Source organism: Orcinus orca, chromosome 1, assembly GCF_937001465.1.
Source record: "Orcinus orca chromosome 1, mOrcOrc1.1, whole genome shotgun sequence".
NCBI lineage: Eukaryota > Metazoa > Chordata > Mammalia > Artiodactyla > Delphinidae > Orcinus > Orcinus orca.
The window spans coordinates 48,049,836-48,071,002 of record NC_064559.1 but is presented as its reverse complement, the minus strand read 5'-3'; the positions used below and the strand labels follow the sequence as shown (position 1 = coordinate 48,071,002).

The window sequence follows — 21,167 nt, the reverse complement described above, 5'->3', positions numbered from 1 at the left end:
AACAATGATCTCAAACATTAAAAAAAAAAAAAAACCCTTTTCAGTGAAGTAGTTCACATTTAGAGCAGAACTCCTAAGCAGAATCCTTTAAAGACAGAACTGAAGGGATTAGTCCAAAAACAGACAACTGGAAAACCTAGAGTGACCTTTCAAACTTTCAAGGGACCCCTTGCACTGGCATGCACCCTCAGGGCCCTGGGCCTTTCCTCTCAGCCAGAGGCACCAGGACGTCTCAGCTCCAACGTCTCTACTTCCTGAAGGCAATTTTCTGAACTGTTAGATAACCACAAGGTTTACTTTGTGGGGTTTACTACAGGGCCTTCCTCCAGGCCCGTCCTCTTTAATTCTTCCCCTCCCATTCATTTTTTTTCTTTCCATCGAACATTTGCCTTTGAGTGAGAACCTACCAAAGAGACCCTTCCCTAACTGAGCAGAAGTCCCTGCCCAGCTGTAGGGATGCGGGTTTGGTGGAGGGACTCTGCCTTCCACTGTGGGCCCAAGGCCTGCGTGGTCTGGAATAGCTTTCCCACTTTGGTCATTTCCACGGCCTCAAAATCTACTTGCACGTGAAAACTGGTAACTGACCAAGGATTCACTTAGGAACTATTTAATTTTATACCCCCTAGACTGATACAACTGCAGATGCCACAGTCGACAAACGCTGAAGCAGGAAACACAGGTGAGTAGAGGGAGAACCGAAGTGTCACTGGGACGCTACTCGACAACAGCTTTGGACAGTGGAGACTGCAGACTCACGGACTCTGGTCGGGACACCCCAGCCTCCAGACTGTGGATGGGGAGCTGAGTACTCAGAGGAAGCCCACCAGCCAGCCTAGCTGAGCTCCCTGTCTTGCTCATATGCCCCTTGAATCATCAATCCAAAGCAAGCCCTCTCTATTTTCTCCCTGCTCACAGCATCATCCTAGCACAGCAGTGTACAAGGCCTTCCCTGATCTGGCCCCGTGGCCTTTGCAACCTTGTCTCCAGCCGCTGTCCCGGTTACATCCAGTAGCACTGAGCCCCCTTTTCCCATTATGGTGATTCTTGTGGTCTTCCCTCTGTTCTCTCCATCTATGTAACACATCCATCCTAACCTCCTCCACCTTGCTAATTTCTATGTACCTTTTTCAGGATAAGCTTCAAGACAAATTTCAGCATCATTTTCTCTAGGAAGGCTACTGACTTGTCCCACTTCCCTCCAGCCTCTTTGGGTGAGATACCCTCCTGAGTGCTTATATAACACAGTAAGGCATTCACGCATCTCCATCAGTTTACTTAACACATGCTTTGTAGTCATCTGTTTGCCCTTGTCTTCCCCCCAAGAAGGGCCTGTGTCTTAACTAGTTTTTATATCTCTAGTGCCTATCTAAGAGAGCAGTAAGAGCCCAGCAAATGTTGGTTGAAGAATTAATGTCACTTGACAAACGCTGGAAACAACCCAAAAGTACACCAACAGGTGAATGAATAAGCAACTTGTGGTATCCATACAGTGGAATACCATTTAGCATTCAAAAGGAATGGACTACTAAAACACAAAAGAATATATCAGTGTATACTGTATGATCCACTAGTGTGAAATCACATAAAAGGCAAACAAAGTATGTTGACAGACAGCAGATGGTTGGTTTCCAAGGACCATTATTGGGGGAGATAATTAACATCTACAACGAAAAGAAATGGCAACTTTTCCTTGAGAGACTAAGGGACAAAGTCCAAGAGTAATAACTTGTATCTACTACTTTTAGCCTCGAACTTTGCTTCTGACTCCCTTTATTCTTACTGGAAAGTCAGTTAACTCTTTTCTAGACCTCAGGTCCTATACATAACCTGCCCTTTTACTGTTAGTATCACGAGGTGTTCAAGAGTACAACAGGCAGGCTCTGTGTAATCTTGGTCAGGTTCACCTCCCTTTGCCTTGTTACCTAAATTACAAAATAGGATAACAATACCTGCCTCATAGAGTTATGGGGATTATGAGAATTATACACAGACTGCATGGTACCTGGCACATGGGAAGTTCTCAATAGATGCTTTGCTGTTAGTAGGAGGTTTCTATCCAAGGCATCTCTTTGTGAAATAAATGCTCACTACTTTCTTTCACTCCCAAGTGTTCTAACCCGTGGAAACTTAAGGTGAAGAATGGCTGTGAGCTCAGCCTCAAGCTATGACTTCATTCCAACCTTGCTTGATAGTGATGGGTCTAAACATTGAAACAGTTAGGTGTGGCAGCAGATGGAAGGGACTAGAAGCTTTCTTTGGGCGCCTGGGCCTGCTCTTCTCTTGTGGGAAACCCTCTCTTGGCTGCAACCCAGGTGAGGATGCAATGGAACAGAGGCAGAGCTGAGGCTTGTCACCCACCGTATCCCTGACACCAAGCCTAGTGACAGGCACACAGAAGGTGCCGGGTAAATGCTGAACTGCTGTTGAGGAAGCGGCCCATTAGAAACATGGCCTCAGATGCCCTTGAGCTCACCGCACTCACCACTGTGTTCTCACACCACACAGTCAGGCAGTAGTTTTTCACTTGGGCCCAGGCATCCTTCATGCTGTCTTCTGAAAGGAGCACCAGCTCACTGCTGTCCCGAGGCCGATAGCTGGGTAGAGATAACGAGGAAGAATCAAGTCAGAGAGCATCGGTGCAGAACCATCCTCCACTGCCATCCACCAGGCCAGCAGCAGGCTCCCCAGCTGTCCCCCTAACTGCCCCCTGCGTGGAGCTCACCTCAGCTTCGTATGTTCCGGTAGGAGCTCCAGCTTCTTAGCCACCATGTCCCGGACCTGGCTGTAGGGGAGCCCGGGCTGAGTTTCCATGGCCACTGTGTACTTGTAGTGCACCTTGAGTGTGTAGGACATGGGGACGCTGAGCTTGACTTCCTGTGGGGAGAGCAAGCAAAGGGAACTCATGAGCGTCTGAGGCTTCCTCTGAGAAACATGCCGGATCACAGGGAGCACCCCGTGACAGGGAGAGGCCAAGAAGTACCTGGTTTCACAGTAACACAAGAGGGCCTTCAGAGCTCTGTCCTCCAGCCCAACCCTCACTTGGATAAGAATTCCTGCTGGGTTAGATCTGGCCCACCAGCCATGGGCCAGTAGGCAGTGTGTGCATGGAGGAGGGAGGGACTGTCGAGGGTGTCCCTGTATATGTGGTAGCATCTGGTCTACCCTTCCTTTGGGTCTCTTTCTGTAATCCAGGGAGACACACCCGTGGACATGCTTAAGTGGGCAGCCCAAGCTCTTCCTTCCTCTACCACTTAAAATAGTACAAGGAAAAAAAAAAGTTACCTTGGGCTCTTTTTTTTCATTCTGACCTAAATGAAGAAGGTAAGGAATAAAACAAAAGACAATGATGAATGAACACTCTTGGCCAGCCCCTGCCATATACAAGAGGAAACCTCTTAGAACAGGGCACCCAACTTCATGTCCTTTAACCTCTGGGATGATTACTAATCGTAATAAACTGCAGGGTAAATCACTGGGGTGATGTGAAGGGCGAAGCCATGAACACACAGATGAACCAAGTCTCTGATTTAGGGAGGATATAGGTAATTATCAAAGGACCATCGCATTCTCACCAACCCATGGGGTTAGGGAGGGATTCCCCAAAGTCAGTTAACAGCAGTGCTGCTGGTGTAGTGGTATCATTCAAGACTCCCAAAGGTCAGTTAAAGCAGTGGGCTCCGTAGAAATGAAAATCAGAGAGTGTAAGATGAGCCAGGGGCCACTAGAAGAAATATTAGAACCACTTATTTTCATTTTGTCCCTTATTTTTGTGTATGTTTTCTAATGTGCAAAATATATTAATATAGCAGTATGTATATAATTTATATAAGAGAAGATAAAGATGTTCTAGGGCTTCCCTGGTGGCGCAGTGGTTGAGGGTCCGCCTGCCGATGCAGGGGACACGGGTTCGTGCCCCGGTCCGGGAGGATCCCACATGCCGCGGAGCGGCTGGGCCCGTGAGCCATGGCTGCTGGGCCTGCGCGTCCATAGCCTGTGCTCCGCAACGGGAGAGGCCACAACAGTGAGAGGCCCACATACCGCAAAAACAAACAAACAAAAAAACAAAAAAACAAAACAAAACAAAAAGATATTCTAAAGATATTCACCGTGGTGGGGAGGGGTGTATGATCAAAAAAGATCACTGATCTAAAACCCAGCTGATCACTGGAATCACTTGGGAAGTTTTTTCTAGAAATACAGGTTCCTAAGCCTGATTCCAGTCCTAAAACACCAGAATCAAAGGCCTAGGAATCCAAATTCTTAAAATCTTCCTAGGTTAATATGTTTGCTGGACCCCTAGACAGAAAATACCAAAAAAAAAAAAGCTATCAAGGACATTTTGGGGGGCAGTAGGAGAAATTTGAATATGAAATATACAATTTATATTATATAATTAAGATATAATATTGACATTATCCTAGATATAACAATTATATTGTGCTTATGCAGAAGAATGTCCTTGTTCTTAGGAGACAGACGCTGAAGTGTAGGGTGAAGTATCATGAGTCTGTAACCTACTTTCAAGTGGCTCAGCCACTAGAAAAACATTTTATACTAGAGAGAGGAGCAGGGCAAGTATATGGTCCAAAATGTTAACAATTACTGAATTTAGGTGAAAGGTATTCTGGTGTTTATTGTACTATACTTTCAACTTTTCTGTAGGCTTGATATTTTCAAAATAAAAATAGGGGCGGGGAGCATCCCAAGTGATTCTAATGACCAGGTGGGCATGACAATCACTGACCTAGGATCTGGACATGCCACCTATTCAGTGCACCGCTGCCAAGCACTTACTCAGAATCGGCTTAATCTATACCAGTGACAAAAAGCCCCTGACTTCCCAGGGCAGCCGTCTCCACACATCAGGAGAGTCTGCCTTTCACACTTGCCCCATGGTTCTTTGTCCAGCCCTCAGGGCTCTGCAGAGCAGTTTCTTTTCCAGACAGAGTTCCTCAGACATTTGAAAAGAGCCACTGCATCCGCCTTTTAAGTAAACATGTGAAGCAATTACTTGAAACTTTCCTCCTGGGCTGAGGTCTCCGTACTTGATGAGCGAGCTGGGATACTCAGTGCCCCTAGAAAGCAGCTACGTGTGCCCAAGCCCCACGAGTGTTCTGGAGCAGGCAGGGAGGAAGGCCATCGATGTCCTATGTTTGGGGTTGGTGAGTGGTGAGTGGTACAGGAGGGAGGGGCCTCTGGGGCCGTGCGGTCCTAAACTGAGTGGCCTGCTGGGAGGACAAGAAACCACATTTCCCTGGAAGGCTGGGAGAGCAGCTACACCCAGCCCTGGGATGTTGCTCCAGAGACACAAACCTGGTGACAACTGGGGTCTCCCAGGAGCCCTGGAACTGGGAGGACCTGGGATATCAGGCTCCTGCGAGGTTTCCTCCTGGAGGGAACAGGAAGAGAGGGTGAGAACCTTCATTCAGACACAGTTCTTAGGCAGGGGTAGGAGTTGGGGGCAGGGCAGACCCTGCAGACCCCCATGGAAAGGAGCCAGATGCAAACGACTTCCTAAAAGCTGGGGGGGGGGGTGGTAACATTCAGGGGAGACTAAGGAAAGTGTTGGTTAAATGGGACGCAAGGTTGACCTGGTGAAAACCAATCGCAGTAGAAATGAGGATCCTAGCCCCCAGGTAAAAGGCCCTTGCTGCCTAATCACCCTGTTGAGCCACACTGGAAACCCACTGGAGATGGGGTAGGACCCCGAGTCTTGTCTTAGCTCACCCTCTCACTCCACATCTTGCCCCTTCAAAGGAAACATTCCACTTCCCATTTGCATGGCAGTTAGAACTTGTCAAGTCATCTGGACATAGTGACTCTGGCCAGGGAGGGCCAAGCCCACAGAGGACAACTGGTTGCATAGTCTAGAGAGAGACGGGGTCCACTGCCATCAGACATCTGCATGGATGCAGCAAAGACCACTCCTCAGGCCTGGCAGAAGGGCAGGTCACTGAGATGGGGGCTGAGGGTGCGGTGGCAGCAGCATCAGAAGCAGTGGCTGGCAAGGCCTGTGCTCATTCAGTGTTTTAAAGCAGATTTCTAAATTTGCATGGATTTCACCAGCCAACACATTGACTATTCTTCCAGGTGAAGAGGACATTCTGGGAAGACCTAACATTCATAGGCTACAGCTTTGGTCAAGTCACCCCTGACCGGGAGGAATCACAGAGCTGGGGGGCCCCGGTAGGTCCTGCGAATGCCTCTACTCAGCACATCTGGGTTTTTTCCTTCATCCCCAGGTTCCACTCTGGGTAGCTGGTACCAATGCAAGGTGGGCTCGGGACTAGTGTGTCTTCAGCGCCTCTTCCGCGCTGCTCTTCTCTCTTCCGTGGTCTGTCGGTGGGGGGCTTGGGGGGGAAGTGGGGGGAACAGGTCAGACCTTGGCACTACAGTACCTGGGGCTTCTGCTGAGAATGGATCCGCAGTTCAGCTGGTTCAAGGTAGTTGCAGGGAACAAGCCCCTTCTGCAGTGCAGCACCACGGAGCCAGAAAGTGGGAAATAGAGATGCGCTCATCAGTGGTCACAGCACAGAACAGCCCAGAGACATGGGGAGGGGTGGGTGGACAGTTGAAAGAGGGTAGCAGGTACTGCTCCTCAAAAAGCTCTTCCATGTGCTGCCAGGATCCCGTGCCCCCAAGCCCGCCCCTGGTCCTCTGAATACCTGCCCGTTGAACATGACCGTAGCCCAGTTATCACTGCTCTTCTTCAAGACAAAGACGATGTTCCCTGGCATGACCTGGAGCTCCTCTGGTGTCTCAGGCACAAACCCAAACAGCACACGGTGGGCTTCTCCTTCCAGAGCCCTGCAGGGGGAGGCAGGGGGGAGAAGAAGAGGGGATAGACACAAGATACAAGATCCCAACCACTGTCTAGCCTGGACCGCATCCCATCCCCTGGCGCTATGGACCAGCAACTATGGCCATGGAGCCGGCTCACTCCAGGCACCTTCTAACTCCACTTCAGGTGACCCTGAGCAGGGAGGTTGCCTGCCTGAGGTCCCAAGAGGACTCGGTAGGAAACTGCACGTGAACGTGCTCCGTAACCATACGTGCAAGTGGCACAAAAGAAATATAACAACACTCATAACGAGGCCTTGGCATCCCTGCCCTCCCTTCCCTTCTGAGGAGGAAGTTTCCTGGGTATGCTTAGCCAGCGCCGAAGCCTGGGTAGAGCCCAATCAGAGGAGGGGCACAAGGTGAAGGTGGGGGAGAGCCCGCGGGGTGAGGAAGATGAGTTGGGGAGGGGGGAAGAGCAATCACCTAGAGCCAGCATGGGGGTGGGTCGGGCACACGGCGGGGGAGAGATGAGCCCCCCACCAGGCGGGGGGAGAGATGAGCCGGGAGGCTTGGGGGAGAGCGTAAAGAGCTTTGAGGTTGGCCTAGCTGTGCCTTGTACAATGTCGTTTCTCCTTTACCGTTTCCTCAAGGCCTGCTTTGCCCTTGGGGCGTCCCATTTGTGCCACTTCGGAGCGTGTGACTGAGGCAGGCCCACGTTCCCTCCACTCGCTCTGGCCTTGCTGGTTCTCCCTCCCTCCCACTCTGCTCCTGCCTTTCCCTCCAGCCCCTCCTTTTGTTTCCAAACACCGGATTCATGTATATAGGGGATACTGCCCCCACCAGCACATGGAGAGTTGAGGAATGAGCGAATCCAGCCCCCTGACTTTTGTAGTTGCTTTGGTACTTTTTTCAGCTTTTGTGACACCCTTCCCTATCGGACGCGGGAGCTAGGCTTGTTTCCTCACTTAGAGATAACTCTTAAGAAAGCTGTAGGTTATGTCATTCTTGGCTTCTCATCTTACAGAAACATGACTTCTTTTTCTTGAGTCCTTCCTCTTCCTTCTTCAGAAAACGGGTGCCAATAGGGAGTGAAAAACGCCCACACAGGAAAGGACGTGCCGTTCCAGCTTCTGGAATCACTCTGCTCGCCTGATTCCAGAAGCCCGGCCTCCCCTCCTCCGAGGGGGCTGCGGCCTGCAGAGAGCTCTCCACCCTGAGGTCGGCGTGCGGCCCCCAGCGGCGACCTTCCACAGACACTGCTGCACTTCAGCAACAACCCCTCACTCTCTGGGCGCACCTTGACCTGGGGACACGGGGCCACCACGCAGCTGTGGCCAGACCCCCATGTCGACCCCACCACAGCCAGGGCTCCGTCCCCTGCCTCACTCCCTTCTAGCCCTGAAAGCAGGAGGAGCGGGCATGCTGGGCTAAACTGCACAGGATTTGGCCCCCGACCCCAGCTTCACCTTCTTCAGCCCTTTGTTGCCATCAGTTCAGGCTTGGAGTTTGGGTAGTCTGCATTTTGGCCTAAATCTAACTTACCTGAAGATCTCTGGGGTCTTGGGCCTGGGCGGAGGCTCAGCTGCCTATTGAACATTCAGGAGAAATGAAGAAGGGCAGGACAGTAAGTGAAGGAGGGGGAGAGAGAACAGACGGTTAAGGGTAATTTAAGCCTCCTTCCAGACCAGAATATCAAAGACTGCATTTCTGGCTCAATCAGAACACTGTCTAGGGAGAGGACACTGTGCCCTGACTAAACACGAAAATAACGCCTCCCACCAGCTCCCAGGGCCCAGGTTTCACCAGCACAGCAATTCATCTTGAGCCACACCTGGTCTCTGGAGTTCAGCGATCACAGAGCAACACGTGTCATGAGGGTGCTTTTGCCTTTGAGCTCCATCCCCTTCCTGGAACAGTTTCCCAAAGCGCTGCTCTATAGTTATCGTCTGCTCTGTCACATGACACTCGTGGGTATTTAAAAACGAACCCAAGGGCCACTGAGCAGGCAAGACTCTCCTTTTGAGGTGTGTTCCCTGTTCTACACTGAATAGCACGGAGCCCAGTTATCCAGGCTTCTTCCCCTCTGGGAGTCCCCTGGCTGCCCTGAAGCCCAAGGGAATCCCGCAAGGCTCTCTTCAACTTTATGGTGAAGCAAGAGGTCAAAGAATTGTGGCTCTCTTGTTCTCCTCCTTTGCTCATCTTACCCTCCAGTGCCCCGGTGTCGGTCAGCGGTCATCTCTCTGACCCCGGAGGCTGTCAGCGCTGCTCTCAGGGTAACCGGATGTGTGTACACTGGACCGTGGTTGCCACGCTCAGAAACGCCTCCCTCTGCTAGTGTGGACCGACACTCCTGTCCATCACGGTTCTTTTGCAGCAGAGCTAGAATTTTCCTTAGCCGGCCCTACCCTCTTCCCTTCATAAGGGAGCTCTGCCTTCACATTTCTAGACCCACTGTCACCTAATCCATCTGGATCTGTGTCTCTGAGCCCAGCTTGAGCAGAAAGATGGTTCACCCTGGGCCCCCAACCTGTGTTCCCGAGGAAATCTTCTGCACGCCGGCAGACAGATGCAGCCACAAGAGCCACGGCCTCAGGCCCCGGGTCCCATGGGAGTCCCCTACCAGCCCCTGTGTCCTGTGTCTGAGAAGAGGCATTGTGAAAAAGCCTTCCCTAGCTGTGTTTCAATTTCCTGAGAGAACGGTCAAGACTTCGGGAGAGACAATACACACCAGAGCTCTTAGAACTTAGAGAAGTGAAGCCTGGCATTTGGGGAGAAGCAGGAGTGTTGGTTCCTGAGGACTTGAGATTAAGCGTAAAACTGCCTCATTCCCCCACCAGTCATGGGACCCGTGACAGAGAAGGGTCTCAGTGGCACTGAGAGCTCAGCTGAAGGAGCCCTTAAAACGAGGCAGCTCAGCACAAATATTCTCCCCAGTTGGGTGTTTCACAGAGAGCTCTGGAGACCTCGACCCATGGAGAAGGACAGGACCACCTCACCTGTGGCTGCAGAGGGGCAAACCCCGAGAAGCTGTCTTGATCCACCACAGATGCCACGACCTGAAATGGAGAAAGGAAGGTGTGAGGGCTCGGTCAGCACTGCTTCCCCCTCCTTCTGTGGTTTTCCCCAAGATTCCCTCCTTTCTCACACCCTGGATCTGTTCTCGCGGGTACTTGGTTCCAGAAGTGGAGGGCAGACGGGAGAGGCCACAGCAGTGAGAGGCCCGCGTAGCGCAAAAAAAAAAAAAAAAAGAACAGAAGTGGAGGGCGGCTAAGGATGGGCTTGCTGACCCTCTGGGTTAGAAGGTGCTGCTCTCCCAGGGCAGAGCCACAAGGCAGGTGCCCTTTTCCCAAGAGTCCTTCTCCCCTTGCTCCACAGGGCCCATGCCGGAGGGGTCTCAGGGGACGCTGAGTGACCTCACTTACCGTGGCCTTGCCTAGGTAATCCTTCTTGACCAGTTGAGCCACTTGCCTTTCATTTGGCTGAAACAGCCTGCCCACAGGGATCACCACTGGCTCATACAGCTTCTGTTTCTAAAACACAGAGAACATGGTCTTTTATTACCTGTGAAATGGGGCTAAGGGTGCTTGTTCTGCGTCCCTCAATGAATGGAGGCATGGATCCGTTGAGATAACCTCACAAGAGCACTTCTTCTCAACGTGCAGGGCCGGACTTGTTATTATTTCAGGGTGTCTAAGGTAGGACCCTTTGGGTTCACAATCGCCTTACACCGAGGGGCCATGAGGCCATCTGTGGGTGTTGCTTGCCCAGCACGCTCTTCTCCTAGGGGAGCTGCCCCTTTCCCACTCTGTGTGGCTCAGGCAGGGCTGGTACTCACGGCCCGGGAGGCACCACAACCACGAAGGTGGCCCTTGACCCAAGCAAGGCCCACGACAGTGCTCTCTTGGGACTGGTGTCCGCAGACGTGGATAGGCATGTACAGACTGACTTGAGCCCCCTCGTTCCTGGTATTTAAAAATCTTATTTAAAACCAGCTTCATCCCCAGCTGTGCTCCAACTATGGACACGTTTCACCATTCGTTCACATAATCAATGCATTTTTGTTGAGAGCGGTCATGCACCTGGCACAGAGCCAGGTGACGAGGACCCAGGGGTGAGCAAGCGGGCACAGCCTCTGCCCTTGTGTGCCGGCCCCAGCCCCCAGCCTCTCCCCCTCCCCGGCTGCCACCAGGCGCCCCTCAGAGGGGCATGAGGAGGGCTCTGCTGTCCCATACCACATGGAAACATGCCCCAAGATCAGTGTTACCCAGAGTTCAGAGGAGCTAAAAGCACCACGATTACGACGTCCCGATCCGCACGTGCACTAAAAACAAACACAAACCCAAGCAAGTCCTCCTGCCACCTGCTTCCCCAGCGCACTCACCCAAACGCTTTCCATGGCTTTGTCGATTTTGGAATGTCTCGGCTCAGACTTCATGCTCACAGCCAATGCTAAGTGTTCCTCAGCCTTTTTCCATTCCTCCTTCTTGGCGTACATGAAAGCAATGTTATATAACACCTAGAAAAGCACAGGCCGCAACATAAAACTTGAGGCTGCTCGGAATCTAGGGACCACGCAGGGGAGAGCTTGCACGTGTGTTCCCGGAATATTGCCTGGTGACATTTCTCCCTTTCCCAGCTCTCCTGGGAATATCCAAAATACCATCAATCTTGCTCCTGAGTTATATCTAGCACAAGGACGGTGTACAGAAAACATCATGTAATGCACAAATCCAACATCGTGTGCGTTCTTTCAACAGCCAGGCAGGTCAGCAGGGGACTAGAATTATTGTGTGGTTTTGGTATTGAGAACGGTGGTGTGGTCAACGCCCCTTGAAGAGTTGGGAATAAAATACAGGTCTGGGGCCTCCCAGACCAGCTTCTGCCACTGAGCCAGGGCTCAAAGACTGGACAGGTGTGGGATGGAGAGAGAGAGAGGGTTCCAGATGCATCGTTCGGCATCAGCACCAAGAGAACCCTGTGCAGAACACAGGAGTAACAAGACTGTGATGTCGTCATATGGGCAGGAGGAAACTCTATGGGCAAAAGTCCACTGGAGGTGGAAGGAGGCTCGATACAAACCCAGGGCAGCACTATACCTGGGGTGGGAGAAAATCAAGATGGCAGCTCACAAGTAGGGTTGACTTTACTTCTTTTTAACGACAGTGCAGCAAGTTCTTAGGGCTCCTTGCAGCATGTATGGAGCACGACTAAACAGCCAGGAGATGCTATAAGCTTTTCCCAGGTGAAAGTGATGGGAGTCACAGCCTGATGCCCCGGGGTGGGGTGTGGGCAGTTCTCCAGGGCCTCAGAGAGGAGGTAGAACTGGTCAACCGAGGCCCGGCTGGAGAAGGGGATTGTTGGCCTTCCAAGCTGTTAACACGTGGAGGCAGTGCAGTGGAGGTACCCCAGGGCTGTTTGCTAGCATGTGGCCTCGGCTTCATTATAAAATGGTGATAGTAATGTTTCCTGCCCCCAGATTTTTGTCAGAAATAAATAATTCACATAAAGCACTGAGTTCAATTGCTTGGCACACACGAGGTGCTGAATTCATTGCTCTCATTACTATTATCTGGGGAACTATCTTGGGACTTGCCCGGAGGCTGAGCAAAGAGGTCTCGCCTGCCTTCTCGGGGAGAGCCCACATGGTTTGGGGGAAGAGCACAGGGCCGAGTCTGCAGACTGATGCCATCTGGGGTTTCTGTGTGTTTGCAGTCAGAAGGCTAAATCTACGAAGAACTTGGGGCTCCTGGAAATCAGTGCTGCCTGTCCTTGTCATTGTCTTTATCATCATCATCACCATCATCAACGATACCATTTACTGACCACCCCTTTGGGCCAGGCACTTTATCTGCATTACCTCTAACCCCACAACCACCACACAAGGTAGGGGCCTCACTTCCGTGCTTCCATAGTCCTTCCCTAGCCCTTCTCTTGCCCTAACCTTATCACCTCGCATTACACGTGACCATGAGCTTCTGCAGCTGACACTGTCTTGTGGACTCCTGGACCTCCACTGCCTGACACCAGCAGGCATTATAAATGTATGCAAAAACGAGTGAATTTATTAGCAAATGTGTATGAGGTAAGTACTCAGCCTTTCTTTACAGCTGATGAGGAACCTGAGGCTAGTAAATGACACATGACTTCCCTAGGTTTATACAACTAGTAAGTGTTGGGCAGGGATCTGATCCCTGTCTCTCAGATCCCAAGATGGCTCCCGTGATTCTCACCCTCCCACATCCAAGGGAGCTGACAGGTGTAGCCAATAGAATATTATGGGAATGAGGGAGGTGTGACATTTGAAGCTAAGTTATAAAAGACACTGAGGCTCCACATGACTTTCTCTTGGTTCATTACTTCCTCGGGCGGAAGTCCATGTCATGACAGGACTCAGGCCACCTTATGGAGAAGTTCATGTGGCAAAGAACTGAGGCCTCCTGACAACCAGTGACACTAACTTGCCAGGCACCTTAGAAGTAGATCCTCCGGCCCCAGCCAAGCTTTCAGATGACAGCAGCCTTGCCAACATCCTGACTGCAACCTCACGAGAGCCACTGAGCCAGCACCACCCAGCCAAGCTTGGGTTCCTGACCCCAGAAACTGTGAGAGAATCAACAGTATTGTTTTAAGCCACTCTGCTGTAGAGCAATTTGGTAATCAGCAGCAGATCATTAATACACTTCTCTATACCAGCCTGCCACCCACACTGTGATTTGGTCCAGGGCCTCATCCAGATAAAAAGGACAGTTTATCAAGGCAAGTATGGATGGGGGACATGGTTGGTTTTTCCACAGAGTTAGTGGCTCGTGCTGAACGACGGACACAGGGACCAAGCCCAGACACGGAGATCTAGGCTCCCTTCCTGGGCTATTTCTGAGCAGCAATGAGCTGTTGCCCTCCGCATACATGCTTGGCCAGCCCGGCCCAACCCTGAACACGTGTGCAGGAAGAAAGGAGAGCTCGAAGCCATTTAAAACTTCCTGTTTGGTTCTCAGCCACCTGCTCTTAAGACCTTTTCTAGCAACAGGTTTTTATGACTCCATGACCAGAAAAGCCCCAGACTCTTTTCAAAAAGGATGGTGTGATTTCTCAGAACCCTGGTGGGAAGGAAGCGGTGGCTTTATAAGTAGGGAAGTGACTGGAGTGTCCCATGTGGTGTACGGGACCCTGAAAAGTCCAGCCTCACTTACAGAGAAGCCCATACAGCCAGTATTTCCTGCCCCCTGGTCATTTCAACTCCAATTAGAGGAGGAATGTTCCTCCCATGGAATTCTGCTTTGATAGTACCATTCTAGGATTCTTTCTCTAGCGGTTCTGTGTAAGTGATTCTCAATCAGGGGTAATTGGCAATATCTAGAGACATTTTAGGTTGTCACACTGCGGGTGGGGTGCTACAGGCATCTAGTGGGTAGAGGACAGGGATGCTGGTCAACACCCTACGATGCACAGGCCAGTCCCCACAATAAAGAATGAGCTGGTCCAACGTATCAAAAGGACCACAGTTGAGAGACGGTACTCTAGAAGCCGGCCAAATGCCAGCCAATTCCCACCGAAAAGCCTCATTTCCCTAGTGTGGGAGAACTGAAGTAAGTTGCTATCCTGTCACAGGGCTGGGGGTAGACATGTGTCCCCAGGGGCCCAGGCAGCTGTGGACTCTATTATTAGCCTTGAGTGACCCTGGGGACACTTGGCTTCTCCTGTCTGAGAAACTAAAACAAGGGGACATTTTTTCACCAATTCTTCTAAATAAAGATCTATGATATTTGCATGAATTTTAGTTTTAAAGCTACTGGTATATATTTGGGGTTTAGAACGGGAGTGCAGAGGGTGGGTTGGAAAAAGTACATGAACCTATGAAGTCACAGCCAGACATGCCTCTCCGTCTTGGTCATACAGAACATAAGTTATCCTTCTATGGAGACCTTTCCTAACTGTGTGCTCTGAGCTGTTCTTTGACCAGGAGGGGACAGCTTGGTGCTAAATTGTCCTCTCTCTCTTTGGGTATATACCAAGTACATGAGGCCAGACCACGCATCGCAAAGAGTGTCAACTTGGGAACTGCGCGGGGTTAAGGCAGGTTCTGTATGGCAAGTGAACCCGTGATTTTGGATTTGTCAGTATGATGCTGAGAAAATTGTCTGTTCGCCTGAATTATACAAATTATTGGGACAACTTTCACAGGCCAACATACTCGTGTGCAGCTAAGCCTCCCTTCAGAGAACCCAGCAAACTCATTTCTACATGGTCCTTTGAGCCTCACGTTATTCAAATCCATGAACTCAGGTAACTGAGGACTCCATGAGGAGCCCGAAGCAATTGATCTGAGTCTTTTCTTAAGGGAAAAATCGGAGTCCTAAGGCAGGGGAGGCGAAATGCCTTTTCCAGGCTCCCGGATGTGTCAACAGATCGACGTGCATCTGTCAGCTGCCCCTCAGCCAGCAGCCACCCCTGCCCAGGCTGGGCCCTTCCTTCTCACCTCACAGGCAAACAGCTTGAACGGTAGCCCCAGGATCTTGTAGTCGATCAGCTGGTTCCCTCGAAGCTGAGTCAGGGCCTCCTTAAGGTCTTTAAGGGCGGAATCATATCTGCAGGAAAGAAACCAGTTGAAGGTACGGAGGCATAAAGAATAAAACGTGTGTCTGCTGCTCTTTGCACGTCCGTCTCACTAGGACAAGAAGCCTGTCTAATCTCTTTTGACCTTCTCTAGTTTTTCGCCAATCCTGAGCCCCAGCATCCCACAGAACCCAGTGTGAACGGCACCCCCTGGGGTTGTGCATGCCAGTAACCCTGCCAGCCTCCCAGTTTCAGGCAGCCACAGGTATTTTTGTCTCTGTTGACTACACACACCTCCCACCTTTCTGTCACTTCCCAAGAGAGCCTCAGTCTCCCCTGAGAGCTTTAAGCAGAGCAGCACCTGCTGGCCTCCACGTCCCCACGGGGCTGATCAGACCATGGCCTGTGCCTTGCTTCCTACCAGGAGGCCAGGCCAGCCTGACGCAGCTCCAAGGGGCCCCTCCTCACTGCCACTGGCATCACCCTCCTGCCCAGAGCTTTCTCTTTCAGCTTCTCCTGAGTCCAGCTTAGCTACTGGTTTTGTGGCCTTTGTAGTCTCCTGTCCCCTCCCTCCTCCTCCACACGCTTTGGGAAAAAGGAAACAGAAAGCATCACTTAAGCCAGACAGCATTTCTAGCACTTCTGGCACCGCCCTTCTGCTTTGTTGGGTTGGCGTTGTGCTGACTGGCTCAAGGTGAATCAGGGCGGCTGTCATTGGATTCGTGGTGGAGAATAGGGCCGACCATATCAACAGTGCCCATGGGCGGGACTTCCCTGGTGGTCCAGTGGGTAAGACTCCGGGCTCCCAATGCAGGGGGCACGGGTTCGATCCCTGGTTAGGATTCCACATGCCACACAGTGCGGCCAAAAAAACACCCCCAAACAAACAAACAACCCAAAAACCACTTAAAAAAATAGTACCCATGGGGGCGTGGGCAGGACCTGGACCAGACCTGCTTGGCCTGCCCCTGACCTCCACAGATGCCCTGGTGGGAGGGAGCCATTGCCAGACAGCAGGGGGTAGAAGCAGCAAACATCAAGCTTTCCCCATCCCCACGCCAGCCCCTGTCCTGGCAGGAACAAATGTGGCTGTCTGGTGGCTCCCAGCAGACAACTGAACCAAAAGCCCCCCGGACACTGTCTGACCCAGAGCTGCCACGTGTGGCTTCCCTTGAAGGCAAGCCTGGGATCTGGACACAGGCTGGCGGGGACCCTCGAGAGGTGGTGTGGGGTAATGAAGGCACCCTAGGACAGGGGCCGAGAGACTGCGGCCAGCCCCGCCGCTAACTGGGAGACCCTGGCAAATTGCTTCCCTGGCCTCAGCTTCCACATTGATAGTATAGGGAGTGCACTGTTTACAAGGAGCATATTACACTCAAGGGGCAGAGCGCAGGAGAAGCTGGCTACTGTGTGCTCCTGGGGCTAACCTCTGAGGTCACACCCACCGAGACTGGAGTCCTGTCTCTGCCACTTACTATCTACTGACAAAGGGCAAGTTACTTAATTTCTCTGTTTCCTCATCTTTAGAATTAGAGAATAGTAAGAGCACAAAGCATTCAGGTGCTTAGGACGGTGCCTGGCACACACAGTAATTTACTATTTTTATTATATATATAAGTAATATAATCTACATATTTATATATATATAATAATTTACTATTATTATTAATACTTACAGGTCCAACTCTAAAACTGGCAATTAAATTCATATACCAATCTTTTCTTACATGCTTACTGAACACCACATACTGTATTAACTATTATCAGGAAATAAAAATACATAGTTGTAGAAGCTGGAACACTGATCTCGGGGAAGCCTGGAGCGGGCCAGGAGGGCAGGCTGGCCAAGAGGTCCCAGGGTAGCGGCAAGGTGGGGGGAGGGAAGCTGGACATTCTGTCATCATTTGGTTGGAAGGAGGTCCCACAGCTGCAGGGGCTGCAGGAGGAACAGCAGCAGGAGACCTGCGTTTGAAACAGAAGGATGGTTTCCTCTAACACATCCTTGTTAATAAAGCTGATTGTAAAACCTGTTAAAAGCAGGCAGGTCAGGGCTTCCCTGGTGGCGCAGTGGTTTAGAGCCCACCTGCCGATGCGGGGCGATGCTGCCGATGCAGGGGACGCGGGTTCGTGCCCCGGTCCGGGAGGATCCCACGTGCCGCGGAGCAGCTGGGCCCGTGAGCCATGGCCGCTAAGCCTGCACGTCCGGAGCCTGTGCTCTGCAACGGGAGAAGCCACAACAGCGAGAGGCCCGTGTACAGCAAAAAAAAAAAAAAAAAAAAAAAAGCAGGCAGGTCATTCCTTAAGAAGAAAGAAGAATTTCAAGTCATTTACACATCCTTTTAGGCATTCCCTTGAAGGGGGGCGAGGTAAGCATCTCTGTTCTTTCCGACTCACTGAGCCAAGAAGCAGGCAGGTGGAAAGGCAGGTGTCCTGTTTCACGTTCCACTGCCTGTTTGTGAGAGCACGGAAGGTCCTCTCGGAGGGCACGCGTGAGTTCTGTCACCACTAACCTGCGGGTGTACCTGCCTCTCTGGCGAGCGGGCTCAGCAGCTGAGTTTCAGCTGTGAAATAACAACGCCTGTGTCTCCCTGGGGTTGAATGAGCCCAACAAAATCCTCCTCATAATTCTGCCCATCAGGATGGTTAAAGATCTGGGCCCAGGATGAGGGAGAAAGAAAGAACTGGCATTATTCAAAAGGCTTGCTTTGTGTTTAAAACGGGGTGGGAGTCCCCCTGCTAGATGTCTGTTTTTGCGGTATGCGGGCCTCTCAGTGCTGTGGCCTCTCCCGTTGCGGAGCACAGGCTCCGGATGCGCAGGCTCAGCAGCCATGGCTCACGGGCCCAGCCGCTCCGCGGCATGTGGGTTCTTCCTGGACCCGGGCACGAACCCGCATCCCCTGCATCGGCAGGCGGACTCTCAACCACTGCGCCACCAGGGAAGCCCTTAATATATTCTTGTACATATAATGTTGCTTATACTCTCACTTTGGTGGCTGAATTATCTCATTGAATGGATTAAACCGGGTGTTTGAAAACACATTCTGCAGGAACGAAGGAGGGTTTTGATGTGGTTTCATGACAGTCGTCATTGTGTGACAGCTCAATACCTCATAGTAGTAGACCACCACGGATGCTCCCGTGATGGACAAGGTATCACCACCTGGGCTATGACCCATCAGGAACACTGGTGGGGTGCCACACCTAGCCTGTGGTAGTTATGTAGGCTCATTGTGGGCCATAAATGGGCAGCAGGCCTGCTTTCCCTCCCCGGAGAGGGCTTCTGCCTCTTGCTGACTGATTGCATAACTTCCCAGAGAAGGTCCAGTCATGCTTCCCAACAGAGGCTGGGGAGATACTGCTCAAACACCAGGTCCAGCATCACCAAGACCCCCTCGGGGTTTCTCTGTGCATTTCTCCAGCTTGTGCAACACTGGACCACTTACTTCTCCATCTGGTAGTAGAGCATCCCTCGTTGGAAGTAGGCCACTGCCAAGTGCTTGTCTCGGTTAATGCTTTCGGTGAAGGCCTGTGGGGAGAACAGCCAGGCAGTGAGGAGGTGTGAGATGAGCCAGAGGGTGAGCCAGGAAAGGTCACGAGAATGGTTCGTGTCTTGAAGGTGACCGGAGGCTGAGGGATCAGAATGCCCTGTGTTGTCACTTCCTAGTGGCATAGCGTGAGGCAGTTTACCTAATCTCCTTGAACCTTAGTTTTCTCCTCTGTAAAATGGGGATATTCACATCTGCCTTTCAAGATTAGTGACAGGATTAAAATAATAAAAGTAATCAAATTTGAAAATAACCTAATTAAAATGTTATATACAGCGTAATATTTATTTTATAAATGTATTACAGAAATATTATGCAATTAAGGTAATTATCAGTATGTGTGTTCTTAGGGCCATTTTGTTCACTGTTTTGAAATATTATACAATTTAAATAATAACAAATAAGAATGCATAGAAAATGCCAGGAGTGAGGACTCAAGTATGAAACCAAAGAAAGAATGAGATGCCAGAGCAGAAGAAAGCAAAGAGAAACCTAGAGCAGGGAGACGAAGGGTGGATGGCGGAGTGGGCGGGCCGAGAGGTGAACTGGGCCGCACAGCCTCGCCCAGGAGCCCTGAGAGGCCGGAGGCAACAGCCCCTGCTGGCAGAGCTGCACCCAGACCAGCTGCCGAGCTTGGCCAACCTCTTCTCCTGACAGTACATCTGCGGTGCCGTTGGCTCAGCCCCTGGTCAGGCTCCAGAGAGGAGGTGGAGGCCCTCTCCCTCCAGCCAGACGCAGGGCCCTTCTGCACTCCTGTCTGCCCACTCTGGAGCCGGGAGGCAGGCTTGGCAGTCTCTGCAGGTGTTCCAAGCGGCCTCTCTCTCCCTCTTTGTCAGGGTGAGAATGGCTGTGGTAGCAACTAGCCCTTTCAAGGGGCCTGCGAGTCCACACCACCTTGCAAAGACTTGCAGTAAAAGGTAAAAATAAGGACTAACATTTACACAGTGGTGTGAAGTTACACAGCACTTTACTAGTTGGTGCCTCCTATATGGGAATAGAATCTAAAACAGAGTGGATATACGTATATGAATAACGGATTCACTTTGCTGTACAGCAGACACTAACCCAACACTGTAAATCCACTATACCCCAATAAAAATTAATTTAAAAAAATAGTTGGTGCCTCACTCAATCTTCATGATGTTTAACCTCTCCAGAAGCTGAGAGCCAGAAGTCTACTTGACTTCCTGAAGACCAAAGGTCCAGAGAGAGGCAGAGCTGGGGTTTGATCCTAGATTTTCCGCTTCCAAACGCCATACCGTTTCCAGCTTACCATGCCCAATCTGAAAAAGTGACTGTTGAGAATGCTCAGCCCCATACTAGGGAGGATGAGAGAAAAAATAGTTGAGAAAGTTACCATGACATCCCACAACTTGTCCTCGGCAGACATCATTAATCAATCACCGTCTGCTTTCCTTCCACCGGCCTCAGAATCCTTAAAAGAATGCACCACATAATTGATCAGAATTGTCACTTGAGATGAAACCGATTTTTCTTAAGCACCTTCTCTTGATCTCTTGGGCAGGCAAAGCTCACACACAGGAACGTCTCGGAAAGCCAAAAGCAGTGCTTTAAAATCAGGTGTGAAGCAGTGAGATGGAAATTCTGCGGCTAGCAGCTGATAGAAAAAACAAAGTAGGGAGGCTTTCAAAAAGGTGTTAAAGAAAGTTTCCAGAATGATTTGAATGTAATAGATGGAGAATAAAGGAGAGCATAACCCACAGCTAAGGGTTCCCAGCCGGTTGCTTGTTAGAACCACCTGGGGAGCTTTTCAAAACTGTGGCTGCGCAGGCTCCTCCCCAGGCCAATTGAATCGGGATCTCTGGGGGTGGGTTGGGCCTGCGCAGCTTTTGTGCTTCCGAAGCTCCTGAGAGGTTTCTAAAGAGAAGCCGAGCTGAGAACCGCTAATGACCAAGGCCCGGGGGAGGCCACGGGCACAGGCATCTCCACTCACCTTCTCCGCCTCGGGCATGCTTCCCAGGATCGTGTGCAAGCAGCCGATGTTGAAGCAAATCCTGGAGTGTGGGTCCTGGACAGCGGTGAAGGCGTCCAGGGCTCCCTTCCAGTCCTTCTTGTCGGCTGCTAGCACCCCTTCATTCCAGAGGCTGATGGTCTCGGCCAGGGACATGGTCGGGTGCAAACCGGGAGGCAGTGAGCTGGTGTCTCCCCTGGCAGGGCTGCCCTGGCCCTCACTTTCTCGGCCTGGAGCTCAGAATGGGGCACAGCCTCCCTTGAGACACCTTAGTGTTGCAAAGGCGGCAGGAAATGTCCCCACCTTTCGGCAACTGA

General features: G+C 51.2%; 1 protein-coding gene and 1 long non-coding RNA gene across 3 annotated transcripts in view; both read right to left on the bottom strand.

Moving 5' to 3' along the window:
* NCF2 (neutrophil cytosolic factor 2) overlaps positions 1-21,167 on the bottom strand; it is a 26,007-nt gene extending 4,840 nt beyond the window's left edge. Inside the window, exons 1-13 of one of the 2 annotated variants that reach the window (XM_004275213.4) lie at positions 20,833-21,167; positions 18,777-18,859; positions 15,257-15,365; positions 11,162-11,296; positions 10,203-10,310; positions 9,777-9,836; positions 8,323-8,366; positions 6,666-6,807; positions 6,399-6,467; positions 5,314-5,389; positions 3,283-3,308; positions 2,723-2,874; positions 2,483-2,594 (exon numbers count right to left, since the gene is read on the bottom strand). In XM_004275213.4, the coding sequence (XP_004275261.1) occupies positions 2,483-2,594; positions 2,723-2,874; positions 3,283-3,308; positions 5,314-5,389; positions 6,399-6,467; positions 6,666-6,807; positions 8,323-8,366; positions 9,777-9,836; positions 10,203-10,310; positions 11,162-11,296; positions 15,257-15,365; positions 18,777-18,859; positions 20,833-21,006 (1,290 nt within the window). In that variant the 5' untranslated portion in view covers positions 21,007-21,167. Of the gene's footprint in view, positions 1-2,482; positions 2,595-2,722; positions 2,875-3,282; positions 3,309-5,313; positions 5,390-6,398; positions 6,468-6,665; positions 6,808-8,322; positions 8,367-9,776; positions 9,837-10,202; positions 10,311-11,161; positions 11,297-15,256; positions 15,366-18,776; positions 18,860-20,235; positions 20,463-20,832 lie in introns of those variants that run through there. The other variant, XM_033437950.2, reaches the window with a different exon arrangement.
* LOC125963127 (uncharacterized) lies at positions 18,081-18,770 on the bottom strand. The gene is made up of 2 exons (XR_007474927.1): positions 18,535-18,770; positions 18,081-18,493 (listed from the first exon to the last, which is right to left on the bottom strand). It is a non-coding gene; the product is annotated as an uncharacterized LOC125963127 (long non-coding RNA).